Source organism: Cavia porcellus, unplaced genomic scaffold (assembly GCF_034190915.1).
Source record: "Cavia porcellus strain 051 isolate PalLab524CR breed Dunkin Hartley unplaced genomic scaffold, mCavPor4.1 scaffold_13, whole genome shotgun sequence".
NCBI classification, from domain to species: Eukaryota; Metazoa; Chordata; class Mammalia; order Rodentia; family Caviidae; genus Cavia; species Cavia porcellus.
In genome coordinates, this window is record NW_026947496.1 from 52053577 (window position 1) to 52075194 (window position 21618).

Consider the following 21618-nt stretch of genomic DNA (forward strand, 5'->3'; position numbering starts at 1 on the left):
CTGGGATAGCAAAAACCAGCTGGCTCCTAGGGATTACCTAGTCCTCTCACACCCACTTCACAGAGAAAGAAACTGAAACCTAGAGACAGAATGGAATTAGCCCAGGAAGAAGACTGCAAAGGCACTGATCTTGATTCTGTGTACCTCCGAACTGATCCCCTGACTCTTGATATAGATGACGCCAGACGCTTCCCTTGCTGGCTCACACTAATTAGAAATAGCCACCTGTCCTTGCCAGTAATGAAAGCAGCAGAGACATGTCTTTTTCAATGGATTTGCTTCATTTTAAATGGAATCTGTCTTAATTATTAGACTTTCCTCTATGGTTTATAAAAAGACAGGTCAGGGCAGTCCTTTCTAGAAAGACAAGTCCCCATATAAAAGCCCCAGAAAGACATCTACAGTGAATCTGATTACTCCCTGCCCACCAAATGAGAGAGACAAGGAACTACTACTACCAATTGCTTACAAATGGGGACCAGGACAAAGACTCAGTATTCATTTTCATTTAAAATGAAAAATTTATGATTAAAGTAGAAATACATTTTTTTTTTTGTGGTCTTTTTCATTTTTATCGGTACCAGGGATTGAACTCACGACTGCCTGCTTGCAAGGAAGGTGCTTATGCCGCTGAGCTAACTCCCCAGCCCCCAGAAATACATTTTTTAAAAGATTTCTGCATTCCAACCAAATGGAAAAGAAGCTTAGTTAATATTTTGGAAAAGAAACAGAAAACCATCATGCTACCAACAATTTTATCTTTTTCATTTCTTTATTTTTAAATCTTTTGGGAGATTTAAGCAAGTACGTAAAAATATACTGAAAAAATGTTTACTGGACATCAATTACCTGTAATCAGTGAGTAACAGCTTTTCTGCCAGCAGTTCTGAACTGTCAGAAGCGAAGGCACAACTTCTAACACTCACAGTTCTGCAATAGGGCTCCCACCCTGGTTTTGACCAAGAACATTTACTCAGCTTCCTCTCACTGCTGTACTTCAAAAATTCGTATTTGCTGGGGGAATTCCTCTATACCCTCTGACTTCCTGCCACCAAGCACAAGGCCTGGCAGGTACATCTCATCTCACTGTCTCATATTTAACTAATATTTCTCGCAATGCAGGATCCTTACAGGCAGGACATGGTTGTATCCTTCTCCACCTTCCCCCCTTTTTTTGTTTGTGTTTTGAGACAGGGTCTCACTGTGTAGTACAGGCTGGCCTTGAACCTACTATGTAGCCCAGGCTGGCCCACTATGATCCTCCTGCCTCAGTGTTCTGAGTTCTGGGATTAAGGTGAGCACCATCATGCCCAGCTTCCCACCTTTGGCACCCACAGTGTTTTCCCATTGGCTTAAAAAGTTGCAGAATACCTTAGTATTTTACTGAATATTTTCCACATTCCCCCATCCCATCTTCTCTATCTAGACACAGCCACAACAATAAAATGACACAGAAAAGTTAGTGGATGTTTATTGTGAAAGCAGAGAAAAATCAGGTTAAAACCATATTAATATCATCCAGATGAATCATGGGCTATACTGTTATTAATGAGAGTGAAATCTAAGTCTGAGCACTAATTATACACTGACCACTTTCCAAAACATTCCTTCATTTATCTTCAGCTATGTGACGGTGTTCTGCTATCCCCAGTTCCCGCATGAAGAAACTGAATCTGGAGGAGATTAAATGTCTCCAAAGTCATGTGCCAGAGAGGGAAGATCTGGGACTTTAATTTTGCTTTTTGTATCTTCAACCCTCCCATTCTTTCAGAAGCAAGAAAATGTGAGAACACAGAACATTTTTCACATTACAGAACTCTATTCAAAAAACAGCACCAAAGGTAAATTTTAGCACTGATTTGGTTTAATTACCAAACTTTCCTAAACATCAGTGGCAGTAGTCATTTCTTAGATTCTGTAAATTCATTAGCTGCCTTTGGAATCATCAAGGAAAACTAACTCAGGTCTTCTAGACTTTGGATTAAAGTATATTTGATTGCTTTTCAATTTTTTGAACTTGCTGATTTTGAAAGGATAAATTTATTGTGTTAGTACAATACTACTAGTAGGTTTAGGGACTCTGTTTTCCTGGACATTATTATCTCAGAATTCTGCCTACCACATTATAAAACTAATCAAAATACAGTCTGCTCACCTCCAATACACAGATTTAAGCAACCACTGATAACAATTATTTTTTAAAATTTTATCTGCTATGAACATGTTTATTTTTGACATTGTTCCATAGTGATGTAGCGTAACAACTTTATATAGCATTTACATAGCACTGGCCTTATATTAGGTATTTAAATCATGTAGAGAGGTCTAAAGCATATAGAGTATACATAAACTCTACATCACTTTAAATAAAAAACTTATGCATCTATAGATTTTGGTGTGGGTGTGGAAAAAGGTGTCCTGAAACTTAATTTCCCCAAAGTTATGGAGGGAAGCTTGTACTTTTCTTACATATGTTATAAAAGGTTTATGATGTCAGCACTTGAACTAAAAAAAAAAAAAAAAAAAAATCGGCCGGGTGTGGTGGTGCACTCCTGTAATACCAGCACTGGCTGAAGCAGGAGGATTGTTGTGAGTTCAAGGCCAGCCTGAGCTACAAAGTAAGCTCAAGACCACACAAGAGAATTTTACAAGTTCATTGGGCTGGGATAGAAACATCTATTAAAATACTGTGCTTCATTATTAAAAGTTTTTGCCAAATATTGGGATAAAACTAAGAAAACTTGTTTTGGAGTGAAAGCCATGTTTCTGCCCAGAAAATACTTGAGTGTAGAATAATTGTTTCAAGGCAGTCAATTGTTTACTTTAAAATGTAAACAACATGCTCAGCAAAAGGGCTAAAGTTGGCCAGTGTCATTTTATTACAGTGTCACAGTAGTTTGGTAATTTGGCTGCAAGAGAACAGAGATGGAAAACAGATGAGTGAACAGAACAAACCAGCCCTTCAGTTGCACATGTTCTCCTTTCCCCTTTTCCAACCTGATTTCACGCACCATGACTTAGGATGAAAGATGGAAAACATGAGGTTTGCGTTTAGATTCAGAGATTAGTAATACTTAATTTTCAAAACCAGCTCATCTTGTAGTAACACTATGGTTGTCTTTCTCGCCATTCTACTTAGATTGGCATCTGAACAGCTGCCAAGTTTTTTTCTCTAAGGCACAGAACACGCTCCTGGGTTCAACACTCAAAAAGAAGATTTAAAAAGGGACAGTTTGTTGCCAGGGAAGGCAGGGCCACCTCCCCTCAGACAAGCGATTTCCGCTGGTTACGGGTTGGTTGGATTTTTTTGTTTTGTTTTAGCTGCTGTCTTTCATTTCGTGTATATTCTGCCTTTGGTCCCTTGCTCTTAAGCGGCGACTGTTTTCCTGTAACCAATCTTTTCCGAGCCAATGAAGAAGCGAAAAAGAGCAAACACGCCCTCCCGCGGCTGATTTCCTTTGCTCGCTGCCCACCAACCGCAGAGCCGATCGAGAAGAGAGCGGCTGTCATCTCTTCCTCCTAGCTCGGTTGCCGCGGCCGCCTCCTCCGGATTCCGGAGGTGAAGAAGGCGAAGCTAAGAAACATGGACGTGACCGTCGCCCCACTCCGCGCCTGGGACGATTTCTTTCCGGGCTCTGACCGTTTCGCCCGGCCAGACTTCAGGGACATTTCCAAATGGAACAACCGTGTCGTGAGCAATCTGCTCTATTACCAGACCAACTACCTAGTGGTGGCTGCCATGATGATCTCCGTCGTGGGGTGAGTGGAGTGGCCCGCGCCGAGCGCGGACGGGGCGCCGCTTCAGGGTCAGCGCGGACGGGGCTGGCGGGCGCCATCCCGGGCGCGGAGGCGCCGCCTGTCATCGCTCAGCGCCCGCCCTGGCAACTCTACGAGCAGCTCAGCCGGTGGAAACTTGTTCTTAGGGCGAGGCCACAGCTGTGGGGGCCCCTTCTCTTCCCACACCCAGGGTCCTAGGGAAGAGCCCTAGGGAGAAGCGGGTGGCGGGAGCCTTGCAACCTCGGGCGAGAAAAATGACTTCTCTTCTGTTCGGGATATGGCTTATAGTACCTCGGTCTTTTAAAAACAAGAGAGAAGCGTTCAAGCCTTGTCCTGGAGATGCCTTCGGGTAGCCTTTGCAAGCCTAGGGAGGCTGGGTGTGGGCGCAGGGTGGGATCCTAAATGGACATCTAGGTGGCTTATCCTCCCACTGCCTACCATACTATACAGGAAAGCTGAGCTTAGAAGAAAGAGGGTGGGTGTCTGTCTCCTGGTGTCGCATCTCCCAGTGTGGGGTGACTTGAGAACAGGGCCCTCTGGCATTTCCTTCTAGGAGTTGCCAGCCAAGGCCACTTTATCTTCACTCCCTGTCCTGGGGTCATAGTGTATATGAATGCCTTTTCATTACTTGATAGTTGCAAAGTACCCTCTGTTAACTAAGATTCCATATTCCTATGTATACATTATGCATATGCAGGAACAGACACACGCACACACACTGCCCTGCACCTGCTTTGCTATTTTTTTTGTAGTTAACCTTTCTAAAAAATGCTTCCTTCTCCCACTTCTGCAGGCTGGGTGGCAGTATTCTGCATCTTACTGATTATCTTCTACCTACCTTTAAAGAAAAGCTACCCTCATGCCTTATAAAAGACTTACTTCGCCTTAAAGAAGCATCTGACATTTCTATTTGAGAGCAGAGAGAAAAAGCAAACTGGCTTGAGAGTAAAAGAGACCAAGTTGGAGATTGTGAGAAAGGGGAAGTGGGGTGGTTTCTTAAGTTGGCACGCTGTTAGTTGGCTCATTTATTGAGCCACCTTTGTGCACCAGGCTCAGAGTGCACCAAGATGAATCAGACTCGAATTCTGGCCCAGGGACACATGGCATTTGCTAAAGGAGCAAATACATAGCGCTGAGGACAGGAGAGAACTCACATTTTCCGGGTGTGGTTCAGAACTGGTTCCCCACACAGAGGTGGAAGCCCTCACGTGGCTTCTAGATAATCAGATGGGTCCTTTCTGTGCCTTGCTGAAGAATGGAGAACTCCTTAGTGTCTGAAGCCTTTAGGGTGGCAGCGTAGGTACAGTTAGGGCAGGGCAGGGCCCACCTGAGACCTGAAGCAGCTGACTTTGAACTTTTCTCTAGCTTGTAGAGAACACAAAGAAATTTCTTTACCACAAAATAAGTAGTAAATAGTTTTTCATGATTTGCTTTACTTTCTGTTTTTTTTTCTCTTTGTAGAGAAGCAAGAGGGCATCTTATCTGTTGATCTCGTTATGGGGTATTTTTGTTTTGGGGGGGTATTTTTCTTGAGATAGTGCCAAAACTTATAGAGCAAGGTTTAACACAGATCAATCAAATTTATAGAAAGAAAAATTATTTTTTTTCCAGAGAGCTATGCTGCCCAGATGAGACACAAGTTCAGGAGCCCAGTACCTTGATGGGAAAGACCTTGACCGCAAAGACTGGGGCCAGCCCCTCAACAAAGTATAGCTCCTTCTCTGTGGTATCTTAAGTCACTGATTCAAGCACTTAATGAATGTCTTTCCCTTTCAAGTAAGAGACACTGGTTGTTCGTTATTTTTTTAAAGAGAAAGTAGAAAGGACTCACAGAAGTTTTATATTGTTATTTAAAAGGTATAGACCAGCAGTAAAAGTTGTTTTGAAAATTACATGTGTATAAAATATGAAATTTCCTTCATATTCCTGTGAAAGCTTGGTTTATAATCTACAGTTTGGTGTATAAACAAGTCTTTCTTCCCATAAAGTATTAATTTCTTTATTAATAAAAGTAAACATTTATTGAGGACTTTATATACTTAGCTATTTTACCTGTGTCATGTATGTGGCTTAGTAAGTAAACTATTATTATTATTTAAACCCCAAGCTCAGAGAAGTTAAATGACTTACTCAAAGCCACCAAGCCAGGCTTATTCTTAGTTATGATGACGTCTTCCTAGGAGTCATGAGGTTTGGAATTGTAGTCTCTTTGACCTGGAAGAAACTAAATACCTTTAGGGCTGGGGAATTCCGCTGATTCTGGAACATTCTCCTAAAGAGAACTATCTTTCTTAGTGATACAGTGGATGTGTCGGTCAGACTTTTGCTGGAGGCTGTTTATCAGTATCTCCAGACTGTGTATGAAAATGTGGCCTGACATTACCTCAGGTAAGGACTTTGTCCAAAGGGCTGTCCTTTGTGGCTCCAGGTCTGTTTTTAAGGAGGCAAGTTAGGGCACGTCCTTCTAGGGAAACTAGAGGGCTTTGTAGGCCTTCGGTGAGTTCTAGCTTTGCTCTCTATCTGGTGTTGAAACCTAACTTTATTAAGGATTAGAGAAGGCTGGTCCTTCAAGACTGCAGTTTTGAAAAGAGAAAGGGATTCCATGGCAGATGTACTCCAGATCCCAAAACACAGAAAAGGAGTGCGTATCCAAAGTAGAGATTAAGAAGGATTAGGCTAGAGATAATCTGTGTCATCTGGCAGGGTTTTTGTAATCTGTGGTTAGACGTTTGATCTTTACCTGCAAAACATGGTTTATTGGGCACAGGCCTTCCCTTCAGTAGGTATACTGTGCATCTGAAAGTAATTCTGACTAAATATGTTACCTTACAACCCTTCTTGAAGGCAGTGTTCATATGTTCTGGCTCTTTGAGTAGTGTAAAGTAATGGTTAAAAGCCAGATTTAGTTTGAGTCTCAACCACCAGTCTCTAGCTGTATGACCCTGTGCAAGCCACTTGAACCACAATGTGCCCAGCTTACTTATCTGTACAATGAGGCTAATAATAGTACCAAGTCCACCGCCCTTCTGGAGGATTAACTGAGTTCAGCTCAGTGCCAGCCTCCTGGTTTTTGCTCCACAAATTGTTGCCTGCTCTTTTTTTTTTAATCTCTATTCTTGTTATTAAAGATACAGCAGAGAAGCATAGACAGCATCTGTCAGGCTTCATCTACCCAAAGCCCATTCCCCAACTTCTTTAGCCACTCCTGCAAGGCTGCTTTGATGTGGCGTCTTTATGGAAACCTTTCTCCCTCATTCCCTGTGTTAATTAGGCCCCAAGTCCGTGCTTACAGCTTTCCTGTTAGCCTATAAGCTTTTAAATTATTCACTTATCTTTACTCTGGACTGCAGCCTTCCAGAAGCCACAGTCAGTAGGTTTTGGCTTCGAGTATTTTTTTCCTTGTCATAGTTGTGGCTTCTTTGTTTTTGTTCTCTGTCTTCCTGACACCTGCTGTATAGCAGAATGATGAGTGCAAAGACTTTAAGTGAATGTAGGTTTTGGCACAATCATAGAGTCAGCTTTCAGACTATTAAAGTGGAACAAATTATTTTTTGAAGCCCATAGGAACATAAAAACACACGGCACAACAGACTCCCAAAGTGATGGTGATGATTTGTTGCTGACACCACCATGTTATGCACATGGTTAGCATTACTAGCTTTGTAGAAATTAAAAAAATTATAGTTCAAACTATTCACTAACTCATTTTAATATTGTAAAATCTTAGTGCAGTGCTCTGAGGGTTCTCAACCTGAGCGTTACACATTTTGAGCTGTGTGATTTTTGTTGCAGGAGTCATTTATATGTCCTGCTTCCTCCTGGTTTTTTACCCACATGACACTAAAGCACACACACCCTCTAGGCTTAACCTTTGAAAATGTCTCCTGTAGACATGGTGGTGGTTGATAACTACTGTCCTACTACCCAGACATTCATGCTAATTCTTCTGTGTACCCACTCATTAAATACAGAGTCCTTCCTGACAAGCTACAGAAGAGGGTTCATGGTGGCTACCTAGCCAAGCAGCTCCTGGTTCCTGATCTCTCAAACATTAGAGTGAATTTGAAGCTTTTCACACCTTTGATTATTATTCTCAATTTATTAAATTTGCTATGCCATCATCCTTAAGTTAGTCTGCCTGGAAACTACTGGTTCTACAGACTCAGACTTTTTTGTTTTTTTGACAGAATTCTAGCATTTGCTTTAATTAATTTTCTACTCTAAAGTTCATTTGCTCTAGAAACATTGCTATAAAACAGGAATTAAGACTTAATTGGTATGAAGTACACCAAGGCCTAGCCAATTGTAACACTCAAACATTAGCTGCTTTTATTATTACGTTAAATCCTAGATCATTTTGTGAGCATATTTAAAATGCTCACAAATTATGTCTTCTCTTAAGCAGAAATATTAGGTGATAGATACACTTTAGTGGTATTGTCCTAACTGCAAATCATGTTACTTACAGAATTTTGCCTCCCTTGAGGACTTCAATTTCTTTTTGAGACTCAGGTATCACTTTAGAAGAGATTAAATGACTTTAAAGTAGCATGAATAATGAGCTCAAAAAATGTGTCTTGAAACAATGGCTTTGAATCCTTCAAACTAAAAAAGGCAAAAAGTCTAAGGTCAAAGATTCCATAACTTACTTTCTCTGTCCTGACATTAAGACATTCTTTTCAAAATAGGGCATGTTGGTGCACACCTGTAATTCCAGCAGAAGCAGGAGTTCAAATTTGAGACCAGCCTGAGGCACATTAGTGAGTTCAAGGCTAATCTGAACTGCATAGCAAGACCCTATCTCAAGAAAACAAAACAACACAACAAAAAAAGACATTCTTTTCACATCACGTACTCTTGTTATTATTATAGAAGTCTCTGCCTCTTTTCACGAAGTAGAAAATCAAAGTCAAGAACTAACTGCACTTCCAATATAAGTAGGGAGTACTTGAGATATTCTAGTTGTAGAGAGGAATTTCTGTGTGCTTAGTAGGCTGCTGAAAGATTTGAGCTGAAGAATTCTGTTGAAAGAGTGGATCCCTGGGGAGTTTGTCAGAACTGAAATATCTCTGGCCCTCTTTCAGACCTACTGGTTTAGACTCTGCATTTTAACAAACATGTTAGATGATGCATAGGCACGTTAGAATTTGAGAAGCACCTGCTGATCTGGCTCAAAAGAAACTCTGACAAAACTTAAATGAATATACGTATATCCTCAACTGTCACCCTCCGGAATTCTAAATGTATAGTTTTTGGCTAGGTCTAGGGACCTTTTTTTTCCCGTATTAATTCCCCAAGTGAGATACATACAGGCAATTGAAGTTGAGAACTGTTGATCCTATTGAGTCTCCTAACCTTCAGAAATACAGTCTGATATCATATGGCTAATTGGAACCAAAGTTGGTAATAGTGGCTTGGTTTATTACAAGGAAGTAAAATAATTTTCCAATTGAACCATGCTGCAAATATTTTAAAAATATATTTTATGTAGGGCTGGGGATTTAGCTCAGGGGTGTGAGTGCCTGCCTGGCTAGCACAAGGTGCTAAGTTCGATCCCCTGTACCAAAACAAAACAAAACCAAAAAAATATATTTTATGCCTGCTAATCTTACAGAATGTTAGGTTTCAATGTGTGCTTTCACACATGAATGTTACATATTTTGACAGTATCCATCCTCATTACACTCTTTTACACTCACTCTTTCTCCTTCTGCCTTAGTCCCTTCATCTTGTCTAATAATAGTCTCCCATCTACTTTCATCTTTTTTTAGGTTCCACATGTTTCATTTAATGTGATGATCTCCAGTTCCATCAGTGTTTTTGAAAAATGATATGATTTTGTTCTCTGGGTGAAGAACACTCCACTGCATTATGTATATGTAGCACATTTTCTTTATTCATTTATCTGTTGACAGCCACTTAGGCTGCTTCCCAGTTTTGGCTATTGTGAATTATACCACAATAAATGTAAGTGTGCAGGTATCCCTTGAGTATGCTGACCTTAACTACCAAGGAGTGGTTTACCTAGGTCATGTGGTAGCTCTATTTTTATTTTTTTGTGAAACTTCCATACTGATTTCCAGATTGGCTATTCTAATTTACATTCCCCGCAGCAGTGTAGAAGTGTTCTTCCCCCCCCTACATCCTCACCAACATTTATTGTTTTTGTATTCTTGCTGATAACCATTCTGACTGAGGCGAGGTGAGGTGAAATTGCGGTATAATTTTTTGATTAAAAATTTTGAATTTTTTTGTATACTTATTGGATTAGTATTGTTTTTTTGAGAAGCCTCTGTTTGTTTGTATGTCCATTTATTGCATGGACCAGTGTTTGCTTGATGTTAAGGTTTTTTTTTTTTTTAGCTATTATTTGTATTAGTGCATGTTTACAGTACAAAATGATTATGTGCTGTTACACGGACTTAACATATCTTTTTTTTTTTTTTTTTTTTTTTTGTCTTTTTTTCCTTTTTATCGGTACCGGGGATCGAACTCACGACTGCCTGCTTACAAGGCAGGCGCTTATGCCGCTGAGCTAAACCCCCAGCCCCTATGGACTTAATATATCTTAATTGTTTTTATGTTCTCATTACCTCAGCCCCCCATAATACAAATTTTCTAAAGCTCTTTCATGTGTGTGGTGGGAAGGGTCCTGGGGGCCTGGCTGAGGGTCTTCACTCGAAGCTACAATGACAGCCCTTTTTTTGTTCTTTATTTGAAGCAAGGTCTTACTGAGTCACCAAGTTGCCCAAGCAGAAAGCAGGAGGATCTCAAGTTAAAGCCCAGCTTAGTCCACTTACCAATTTAGCAAGACCTGTTTCAAAGGAAAAAAAAAAAAAAGGCTGGGGTTGTAGCTCAGTGCAAAAGTGCAATCCCCGATAGCACTACCACCAAAAAAAACGACATTTGCAGATAACCTGAGTAGCAGTCTGTTTATGCTAAAACTAATGAAAATCTTTTTGAGATTAGTAAGTGTCAGCACCAGTTGTACAATATTTCTGTTATTATATTGCTTGCTTCATTCATTCATTCAACAAAAAGCAGAAAGCAGTTACCAACTTCTCAGACACTGTGCTGGGGATACAGTAGAAAGTAAGACGACTGTGACTCCTGTCTTCATTGCGTTTAGAGTGCGAGAGCAGGGGATACTGCTGAAAATACACAAATTAATGTTTACACAAGTATAGCCCACGTACAGAAATACACACGTTTGTAAACACACATCTTTTCTACCTTGCCTGATCTCTTCTCTGTGATTCCAAACTGCCAGACTATCAGGTATGGGGAAGAGGGCAGTCACTATATGTGTGGTCAGGGAGAAGCGTTACTAAATTTTATTTATGCTCACTCACACCTTCTACTCGACTGAACAAATATGTCTCTATCTAGGGCCAGATAGTAGAGGCCCTGGGGAGGCAGTCAGATGTACTGCTCCGCCCAGCCTTCCCCCTCCTCCCAGGAGTGTCTCCTCTGCCCTCCCACACCCCTTCTATTGCTCTTGATGTGGGCTGGCATACATCTTCTGATGGGAGCCGCATTTCCTCTGAGCATAGAACTTTAAAACGTCTAATAACACTCACATGTTTAATCAAAAGTTCTTCATCAGGTGAAAATTGTCCTTCATTAAATCATCTTCTGACACTGTTTACCCTTGTTCTTGACTTCTCATCTCAGATGCTTACTATTTGTTTTGTTTTTTGAGACAGTGTCTTCCTGTAACTCAGGCTGGCCTGCAACTCCCAATCCTCTTGCCTCACCTCCTAAGTGCTAGTGTTACAGGTCTGTTCCACCACACCAAGACATTGTTTTCTTTTTTAATGTTTCCTGCCACTGTCAAATAGTTGGTAGCTTCTGTTTCCTTTCACTAGAAAGGATTTACAAATTTTTCTAAGGGTGCAAATAAATGAATGTATTCTAGGTACCTGGCTCCCTTTTTTCAAAGGGAGAAGTTGTCAGTCAATTTAGGAATACAGAACTCTATATAGGGAACATTTTTTGTTTGTGTGTTTTTGCTTTTTGAAATAGTTTCACTGTGTAGTGCAGGCTGGCCTAGAACAGCCCACGCTAGCACTGAACTCACAGTAATTCTCTTGCCTCAGCCTCCTGAGCACTAGAATTACAAGCATACATTGCCACACTCAGCAGAAATGTGGTTCTAAGAGGTCAAGATTCAATTCTTGGCCTATTTGCTTAACACCAAGTAGAACAGCAATGTTTGAAACTTCTTATTTTTCTTTCTGGACAAATGAATTCTACCTTTCATGACTCATCTTCAGAGTGCTCACCCTTGACCCCTCTTCTGTCTTTTGCAATGAGTTTTGCTTTCTGTTTCAGGAGATGTTTTTAAGGCCTGTGATTTTAGGTTGGCTCCCATTCTGCCAGTATCTGCAGCATCTGCGATAGACAGCAGGACTTCTGGCCTTCCCTTCCATTAAGCCTTTGCTACTGGAGACACCTGGCTGATGGAGAGCCGATTTGAAGTAGAAAACTGGGGCTTTGGTTCCTACTACTTGTGCTAACCTGCTTCACAGCCCATTGGCACAGCATCAGTTGTTAGAGACATCAGCTGTTAGTGCAAGGTAAACAGGAAACTTTTTCCGGAAAGAAGATCATGTGTCACGGAGCTCATTAGCACCTGTCTTCTCTCCATGGCTCTGTAAGGACTTGCCTTGTGACAGAAAGTCTCTGAAGTGTTCCTTTTTTTTAACTTGCAAAAAAGGTTTAGGAAGAAGAGTTAAGTAAACAAATATCCTCCCTTATTAGGTCAGAAACTTCCTGGTTGTGTTATTTACCATGAAATATACACCTAAACATCCTAAAGCTGGGTAAGGTTGTGGGACCCAACACCCAAGATGGTTGCCCTGGTGAACCGGTCTGCAGAGGGAGGAATCTCCCTCTGTCCGGTCCTCACTCCTCCCCACCTTCAGCCTGCACCCGGTCACAGAGGTTCCTCCTGCCAGCCACAGTGCCCTTTTGCCTGTCAATCATTTCATAAGTATCCCCTAGAGTTGCGTTAGAATTCAGATTTTCCCACTGTTGGTTTTTCATTTTTCTTCTCAATCGCAGGCTGTGTGTGGAATAGATTATTTCTCTAGTACTGTTTGGTATCCAAGGAGAGTAATGGTGATTTGTCCACGGTACAACTTGTGCCACTTAATTCATGACCCTGGAAACTGGCTTAAACACTGAAAATGTGCTAGCTTCTTACCTTTTTTGTTGTTGTTTTAGCATATATCTATTGAATACCTGCTCTGAATCAGGCATTGTGCTAAGCACTGGTAGCGAAGAATGTTGTGGTTCCTGTCCTAGGGTTTCCTATCTAGCTGGGGACAGAGATAGTCATTTAATATTCTTTGAAATAAATGTAAAACTGTGACAAGTGCTGTAAAGAAGAGGCATATGGTGCGGTGTGTTGTTCAGGGAGGCTGAGAAAGGCTGTCTGAGCTGAGACTTGAAGGAGGTGGAGAGAATCAGGCGGAGAATAGCTCATGCACAGGCCTGGTGACAGCCAGGAGGCAGGGAGAGCTGGAAGGAGAACCAAAAGCCGGAATGAGGGAGCGCAGAATCAGGAAACAAGTACCAGAAAGCCGGCAGGCAGCTGCTGCTCACCCTTAGGGCTATCTCATGACAGTCACTCAGGCGCCCCTAGCTCTCCTCACAGGTGCAGCCTAAGCCAAATTACACACTTGGCCTGTGGAGAGCAGGCAGGATTCCAGCTCGCACTTAAGGCAGTCTGCCTTGTCCTGGGTACTAACTTTGCAGCCAGAGGCTAGATGCTGCAGTCCTTGTAGAACATAGAAAGAATTCTGCTTTTTGTTTTGTTTATGTGGTACTAGGGATTGAACCCAACACTTCACACCGAGCTACATCTCAGCCCCTTTTTACATGTTTTTATTTTAACCCAAGGTCTTACTAAGTTGCCCAAATTAGGCTCAAACTTGTAATCCTCCTGCCCCAGCCTCCCAGAGTGCTGGGATTCCAGGTTGTACCATCACACCCAGCTAAAAATTTCGTTTTTATTCTAAAAGAAGTAAGAAGCAAGAGAAGGTATGGATGCATTCATATTTGCAATGGTCCTTCTGGGCGTTTAAGAACCACAGAAAAACATCGCCCATTTAGAGAAGCACACTGTAAGTAAATTGACCTCCCCCTGCTCAGTGAGTCAGCCTTTCTCAGAACCACACTTCAAAAATAGCTTTTTGGGTTAGAAAATTGGAACTCGGTGCAAAGCTGCTTCTCTTGCTTAGGAAACATTTCTCCGGCTCTTGGCTTCTTGGTGGCCCTGCAACCAAATGTTCGCTTGAATTGATCTGAGAAGCCCTGGGGTGGTAAATTACATTGCCTACTCCACAGGGATGGCCTTGGACAGTGTTACTAACTTGCCACTCACTTAGTTTGCTTCTGGGTAAAGGGGTATCTCTATCTCTGAAGCCAGTGAACACTACGGAGTGGGTTACACTGTGAATTGCCCTTGTAACAAGCATTCCTCTTTTCTTTTATTGCCCCTGGGCCCTTATGACTATATATTTCTCTGGGCATCATTTATTCATCTGCATAATGAGACTATGCTGATTCATCCATTACAACTTGGCTACAGAAGTTTGTGATAAACCATAATGGTTCATCCTGTAGTCCTAACACTCTTGGGGGCTGAGGCAGGAGCACCATAAGTTCAAGGTCAGCATGAGCAATTCAGTGACTTAGTGAGACTGTGTCTCAAAACCAATAATATAAAAAAGGGCTGAGGCCGTGTACAGAGGCCGTGAGTTCAGTCCTCAGTACTGCCATCGCTACCAACAGAAAAAAGCCAGGCATGGTAGTGTACTCCTAAAACCTTGACACTTGGGAGGCTAAGGCAGGAGGATCACCATGAATTTGAGGCCAGCCTGGACTATATGAGGAGTTCAAGGCCAGACTTGGACTCCTCATATAGTCCATAAGAAGTTCATAAGAAGACCCTGTCTCAGAAGACCAAAAGAAAAAAAGTTGTGATGGATTTCTAAAATTACTTTGCAATCATAAATGATTTCACTGTAATTTCTAACTATTAGAAGATAGGAATGATTTATTTATTGAAATGGGGTAATTTATATACACATCTTTTTATCTCACAGTAGAAACCACATTTAATGTTTCTCATTTGCATAACTAGGTCCTATATTCAAACGAAGTGTTCTGTCTTTCTGTCTCTTTGTCTCTTTCTCTTTCTCTGTTGTCCTCCCTCCTTCTTAGATGAGGGCTGCCAGTAAAATGAAACTCCACCCCGCAGGGTCCAGTGACAGCTGTCCACATGAAAGATGAGGAGCACATTTATGGAAACTTTTATCCTAAAAAGTTGTCAGGCTGTGTCTTGACTAATAAAAATGTTAGCTAAAAGCATCTCAGATAAGAATTGGTTCCTTCGTTCTACACTCACTGGAAAACAATTACTCTTTTCTCTCTCTGTGTGTGTGTGTGTGCGTTGTGTGTGTGTGTGTGTGTGTGTGTGTGTGTGTGTGTGTGTGTGTGTCTTTTGCTCTAAGTGCAAGTGGGTATTAGGGCTTTGGTAGATGTTTTCCCTTTTCTCAGAATGGAATTGATGTCATCAGAACAGGGAATAAAATCATTTCTCCTCTGAGTATCTTTGTTAATTTTTTACAGTTTGGAAACTTGGGTACTTTCTAATTATAGATTGTGGCTGGGTGTGCTGTAAGCTAAAACCAGTTCTATAGGAGTCCTGTTCTTTCCCCTGAACATGAGCAGCAGGAACAGGTGAAAAGCAAATTTGGAATTGCTTGAGTCCTGCCTGGAGTTTTATTGTTCTTTGACCTGAGCTTTATTTAGATACATATTCAACCTAGATGTGTGCTTTGCTGTCCAAAGTACATAGAAAATCAGCTTGAATTTTAATATCTGCCTCATGAATTATTGTTTTAATAATATTGTAGAAAGAGCTAAGTCAGAGACATTTGATACTTTACTGCCAACCGTTTCCTATTTGCAGTTTATACAAAGGAGTTTCCTTAAAGTTTAACCCTCTGTTTCAGTAGTCAGTGTTAATTTTTATTTTGCTCTTCTTTACAGCTCAGAAATATTTGGATGTGGTCTAGGTTAAAGCTTTTTTTTTTTTTTGTCTTTTTCCTTTTTATTGGTACCGGGGATCAAACTCACGACTACCCGCTTGCAAGGCAGGTGCTTGTGCCACTGAGCTAAATCCCCAGCCCCCAAGGTTAAAGCTTTTGTAAAAGGGTGTGTTTCTTTCAGTAACCTTTCCCCAGTTTCATTTGTCATTTCTGAATATCAAGTGTTGCTTTTTTTTTTTTTAAACAGGGTTTTGCTATGTAGTCCAGGAACTAATGAATCTCATGCCTTAGCCTCCCATATGGTGTGGTTATAGACTTGTACCACCATGCCTAGCTAGACGATTTTCATAATATATAGCCATTGGAAAAATATGAAAATGGAAAGAAACAAGTGAGAGAAAACTATCCAAGATATTCCTACCCAGTGTAACTACTGTAGTCTTTTTAGTCTAATTGCTGTCAGGTTTTTTTTTGTTTTTTTTTTTTTTGTTTTTGTTTTTGGTTCTAGGAATGAGATTTATTAATCTGGGAGAGTTCCTGGGCCTCTTCTCAGAGACCCTACCACCTGTTCAAAAGGGTACTGGTTTTTCCCTGTTTGATTCTGTCTTTTTTTCAAACTTGCAGGGAAATTTTTGTTTTTCCAAGATCAGTTCCAGGGCTACATCAGGAGACAAAATGTAACCCAGAAGTATCAAAGGATGGCAAGTAGACAGAACAGCTTGCATTTGAATGTTAGAGAAAGCATGACGGAGGAGTTGTTGCTTTTGTATTTATTTCTTTATATGATCCTTTTATTTCTGATCATAAGATAATATACAAATGATAAAATTTTCTACTTCTTTAGGCTGTCTCACATGTGTGAGACATCCACCTACCAGGAAGAACATATTATAGTTGTTTTTAACCTGCTCAAAATATTAACGTCTTTCCATTCTATTTAATATACTTCAACTTTAAAAAAAATAGCTGTTTATCCCACACCTCAAACCCTAACCCAGGCTTGGTACAGTCCAAGTCCAATAATCCATCTCTACCCAACTCATCCCTCTAATATCATTAATAGAATTTCAATTCACAGACCACCATGAAGCTTCCTTATCCAGTCCAAACCACGGATCCCAGCTCAGTCTGCAGATTCTCTGTGGCTGGCCTGCCCTTCCTTGTCTTCCCCAAGACAGACAGCTGGGGTTTTTTTCCCCATGCAAATGATTTCTAACCTTTTTTTTTGGTACCAGGATCAAACTCACAACCTCGTGCTAAAAGGCAGGCAGTTATGCCACTGAGCTAAATCTCTGGCCCCTAACATTTTACTCATAAATACCAAGGATATGAATACTGATATATCTCAACTTTTGCAATTTTATTTGTTTCCCTAGATTATATTCTGAGAGAGGGATTTATTGGCTTGAAGCATTTACAAAGATTATGAATGAAATAAAATGTTATTATAGGGTCTGGTATTAAATTATATTCTACTACTCTTACCACTGTTTAGCTGCTTTTGAGTAGAAAATTTTAATTTTTGCACTGCAGTTTTATATTGGCATATTACTTGATTTCATGCAGTAAGGTGTGAAACATTTCTATTTTCTTTAAAATTTTAAAAGAGTTTATATATTTCAGTAAGCAGAGTCAGAGCTAAATTTAAAGGCATTTTTAAAAAAAGAATTGTGGTTACCCTAATGTGAATCCAATTATCAATCGGACTGCTTTGTCCATTGCACATCAGCGGAGAGTGAACTGTTGGCATCACTTTCCCCATTCCTCCTTTGCAACCTGCCGTGTGGACTGAGAGTACAGTGCAAACTCTCCAAGAGAAGTCCTCACTGGGTTCCAGGACGAAAAGTTCATGCCCCTTGTGTTTTCCCACCACAAATGTCTTGTTCATTAGGATGTCGGGATGTCGTCTACACAGTGCGTTGAGGTTAGGGATTGCAATGCCCTATCATTCTGGTTTGTGTAATACTCAATCTAAATTTCTTCTTAGTGTTTCCCTCATCGTCAAGACTTGTATGATGGCTATCATCTAAAAAGGATGTTTGATTCACACAACAATGAGTCTGGAGTCACGTTGCTTGGAAATTTGGGTTGACAACCTGTGTCCTCAAGATGTGAAAGATTGATAATTGATCTAAGTGTTATGGCACCCATCTATAATCCCAGCACTCTAGGAGGCTGAGGGAGAATAACAAATTCAAGTCCAGTCTGGGTAACTTAGTGAGATCTTATCTTAAAATAATTTTTTTAACACAGTGTGCTGTGCAAAGGCCATGACTCCAATTCTCATTACAGAAACAAAGTAAAATAAGAAAAATGAGAATGGATTTTCAGTGTCAGAAGTCATAAACTCCAATGCTTTCTTGGGGCAAGCAGGTTATACAAGAAAGCCATTCAGGACAGCTGTTAGAAAAGCAACAATGGGTCACATTCACTTTGGGTCCCTATACTAAGGATACAGTAAGAAGAGGTGGGGACTGAAACAAAATGGAATGCATTCATTCTGTCTAAAAAGAACACACGGAAAAGTGGGTCTAATGGGGTTGCTTTTACTCCTCTTTCTCCTCCTGCTATTCCTACTGCTGAGTGAGTCTCCCTGTTTGTTTTTTTCCTATTCCAGGTTTCTGAGTCCCTTCAACATGATCCTTGGAGGAATTGTGGTGGTGCTGGTGTTCACAGGGTTCGTGTGGGCAGCCCACAATAAAGACATCCTCCGTCGGATGAAGAAGCAGTACCCCACCACGTTTGTGATGGTGGTCATGTTGGCCAGCTATTTCCTCATATCCATGTTTGGGGGAGTCATGGTCTTTGTATTTGGGATCACTTTTCCTTTGTTGTGTAAGTGAACCTGAGTGTTCTTTTTCTGATATCTATTGTAAGAAAATGTAGGTGGGTATCCAATGGGAGTTACATAACTCATTCCTTATGTGTGCTGGTGCATGTGCTAAAGTCTGTGGAATTTTCCAAAACAGCAAATAAATATTTAATAGTTCATTAATTTCAAAAATAGGTATGGGTACTTGCTGTTGTCAGACACTTATGGAGAATCAAGAATAAATAAAACACAAACAGATCTCAAGCCATATAGCACAAACTGCTGTAGCCTGCACTGCCTTGTTTGATACTAAATTCTCTCCTAATTTTTAAGTGCTTGACTGCTTAGATCAGTAGGAGAAACAGATTGGACTGCAGCTAATTGAGGCTGTGATCTAGAAGTGAGAAGAGCTGGAGGGAATACAATGTGGCAACAGAGAATTCTTGTTTTGGTGCTAACTGTGGATTATTTCTTTGTAGTGATGTTCATCCATGCATCACTGAGACTGCGGAATCTCAAGAACAAGCTGGAGAATAAAATGGAGGGAATAGGTGTGAAGAGGACGCCAATGGGCATTATCCTGGAGGCTTTGGAACAGCAAGAGGAAAGCATCAGCAAATTCACTGACTATATCAGCAAAGTGAAGGAATAAACCATTTACCTGGGGGTAGGGTTGCTGCAGAAATTGAGTTGCAATTTGTCATCTGGATCTACTTTTGTTTGTGTTTTTAAAATAGGAGGTGCACGTTTTACTATCTACCACCTATAGCAGCATGCGCATACTGGCCCCATCTTAACATCTCTGATGTCACAGAGCGAACCACCCTCTCGTGTTGTTGTCTGAGGTTTCCCATGTGACAACGAAAGAGATCTGTGGATTCTCCAGCAACAATACTGCTATCTCGTAGGGAGAAAAATAATTGTAAATTCTCAAGGCAATAGGAGCCAATGAAAAGGCTGTCAAAGGAAAAGAAAAATAAATAAAAAGAGAAAAGTCTGTCAGAGTAGGTGACATCATGTGTGAGCCTGTTTTGAATCCTTCGGGGCACCTTCTCCGAAATTCCCTAGGATGGTATTGTGTGAGGTATCAATTAGTTTAGTTTGTATTATTATTCTTTAAAAATCAAAGATGAATTATTGTTTTGCCACCTGTTTGACTTGCAGTATAACTGGATAAGCCAGTTGTTTATACTTTGTTTACGAATATAAAGGTAGCTGTTTAGGACAATATTTTGTTAAATTTTTGTAAATTTTTGAAATGCTAGTAATATGTATTCACCAGCAGGTATTTGTTGCACATTTTGTCATCTTCCTTGATGAGGCAGCTTCCAGCTGTGTAACCTGTATTATTCTTGAATTACTTGTTAAAAAGAAAAAACAGAAAATAAAACCAAACTTAAGTTGTTTATATTGCACAATTTTTTTGTTGTTATCATAAAGAAAAAACGTGTCCAAGGTAATGTTTCTGTATGTTTTTCACTGTTTCCTTTTAACTGGAGCACTTTGAAAGAAATCAACATGCATTTTATTAATTTCTTGGGGGGACAAGGAGAACAATGATAGCTGATACTTTAAAAGCATCTTCAGATGACCAAGCCCAAAAGCCTTTTAAAAATGAGAGTGATCACTGGCTTCTGTAACTCATAGAGATATTAGACAGTAACTGTTATAACCATATGCTTTTGTAGATAGACACTGAGATTAAAACAGCATATGTGTATATATTTTGTTACTTTCCTCTCATTATGCGTTTAGAAGTAGATTATTAATTCACTTGTCAATGGAGTGATTTCACAAGTGAAATGGAAAGCGTTTAGGTTTTCCTGACACTGCATTGTGAAGTCAAGGGTGAAGAAACTTTGTCCGTCCCAGAATAAAAACCAATGGCATTTGCTGCTCCCGAGTTTTCTTGCATTTTAATTTCTCAGCCTATCTGCAACCTTCATCTTTAGCAGTGATGTCACATGCCTTCACACATGCACTAGAATCTGTATCTTTACTAATTATGAAAAATAAAATTTACTAAAGGGTTTTCCTTTTTGGTGAGACTTTATTTAATGACGTCTATAGTAGACATCTGAAAAGCTCAGGGATAACCCTAGACACCATGAGGATATACTGTATAGCAAATGCTCTTAGCTTTGTGTTCCAACTACTCTTTAAAAACCTTAGCACTTCGGTGCCTTGCAGGCATAGATAACACTGAATTCTAAGGGAATCTTCTTCAACCCTGACCTCAGTGCTACATATAGTTTAGCCCTTTCATTTTCCTGTATGGTGTATTCTGCTAACTTAATGCCATACATTTGAATAAAGTGATGAGTTGAATTTTAAAAGATCTTCTTTTTTTTTTTTTTTTTATCGGTACCGGGGATTGAACTCACGACCGCCTGCTTGCAAAGCAGGTGCTTATGCTGCTGAGCTAAATCCCCAGCCCCCAAAAGATCTTCTTTATAATATCTAATGGCCAGTGGTGAATTCTGGCAGGGTAATAATAGAAAAAAATTACCATACATAAGTGTTGTCAATTGATGGTGAGTTTTAAAACAAAACCTTCAAATAAGATCTTTAGGGCAAAAACATGAATAGAAAGAATATAATGTGAACTGCTTCCTCTTTTGAGATGAAATTATATAACTTTTAAAAAGTATATCTGGAATTAAAATCCTCCTGCAGGACTACTAACACTTCTTAAAATTCCTGACTTTATTAATACTGTGAGTAAACAGGCAAATTGACAGGACTTTCCAGAACATCAACTCCTAGTATACATTAAGCTTTTAAATATGCTTAGAGTGCTTTCTCTTATCAGAGTAAAAAGGTTTATTTATTGCAGCCCTTTCTTAACCAAACTGCTTGTATATGAGGATATTTTCTGGACATATTGGAGAAAACAAAGCTATTAGCTAATTACTTGATTGAAAACCGTAACTCTTAAATTTAGCCACTTTTGCACACTCCAAATTA

General features: G+C 40.2%; 1 protein-coding gene across 1 annotated transcript; it reads left to right on the forward strand.

Annotated features, from left to right (window-relative positions):
• Window positions 1–3455: 3455 nt before the first annotated feature.
• Window positions 3456–20059, forward strand: Arl6ip5 (ADP ribosylation factor like GTPase 6 interacting protein 5). Its single transcript, XM_003473439.5, has 3 exons — window positions 3456–3759; window positions 18457–18674; window positions 19131–20059. Exons 1-3 carry the CDS (start codon window positions 3584–3586, stop codon window positions 19301–19303), a joined length of 567 nt encoding a protein of 188 aa, XP_003473487.1. The 5' UTR covers window positions 3456–3583; the 3' UTR covers window positions 19304–20059.
• Window positions 20060–21618: the final 1559 nt, after the last annotated feature.

What these genes read in the sequence shown, in the direction of transcription:
- Arl6ip5 (XM_003473439.5), top strand. Translation starts at nt 3,584, where the DNA reads ATGGACGTGACCGTCGCCCCACTCCGCGCCTGGGACGATTTCTTTCCG. An exon ending in ATGATGATCTCCGTCGTGGG is followed by an intron (nt 3,760 to 18,456) that starts GTGAGTGGAGTG and finishes TTCCTATTCCAG; the next exon opens with GTTTCTGAGTCCCTTCAACA. An exon ending in GATCACTTTTCCTTTGTTGT is followed by an intron (nt 18,675 to 19,130) that starts GTAAGTGAACCT and finishes ATTTCTTTGTAG; the next exon opens with TGATGTTCATCCATGCATCA.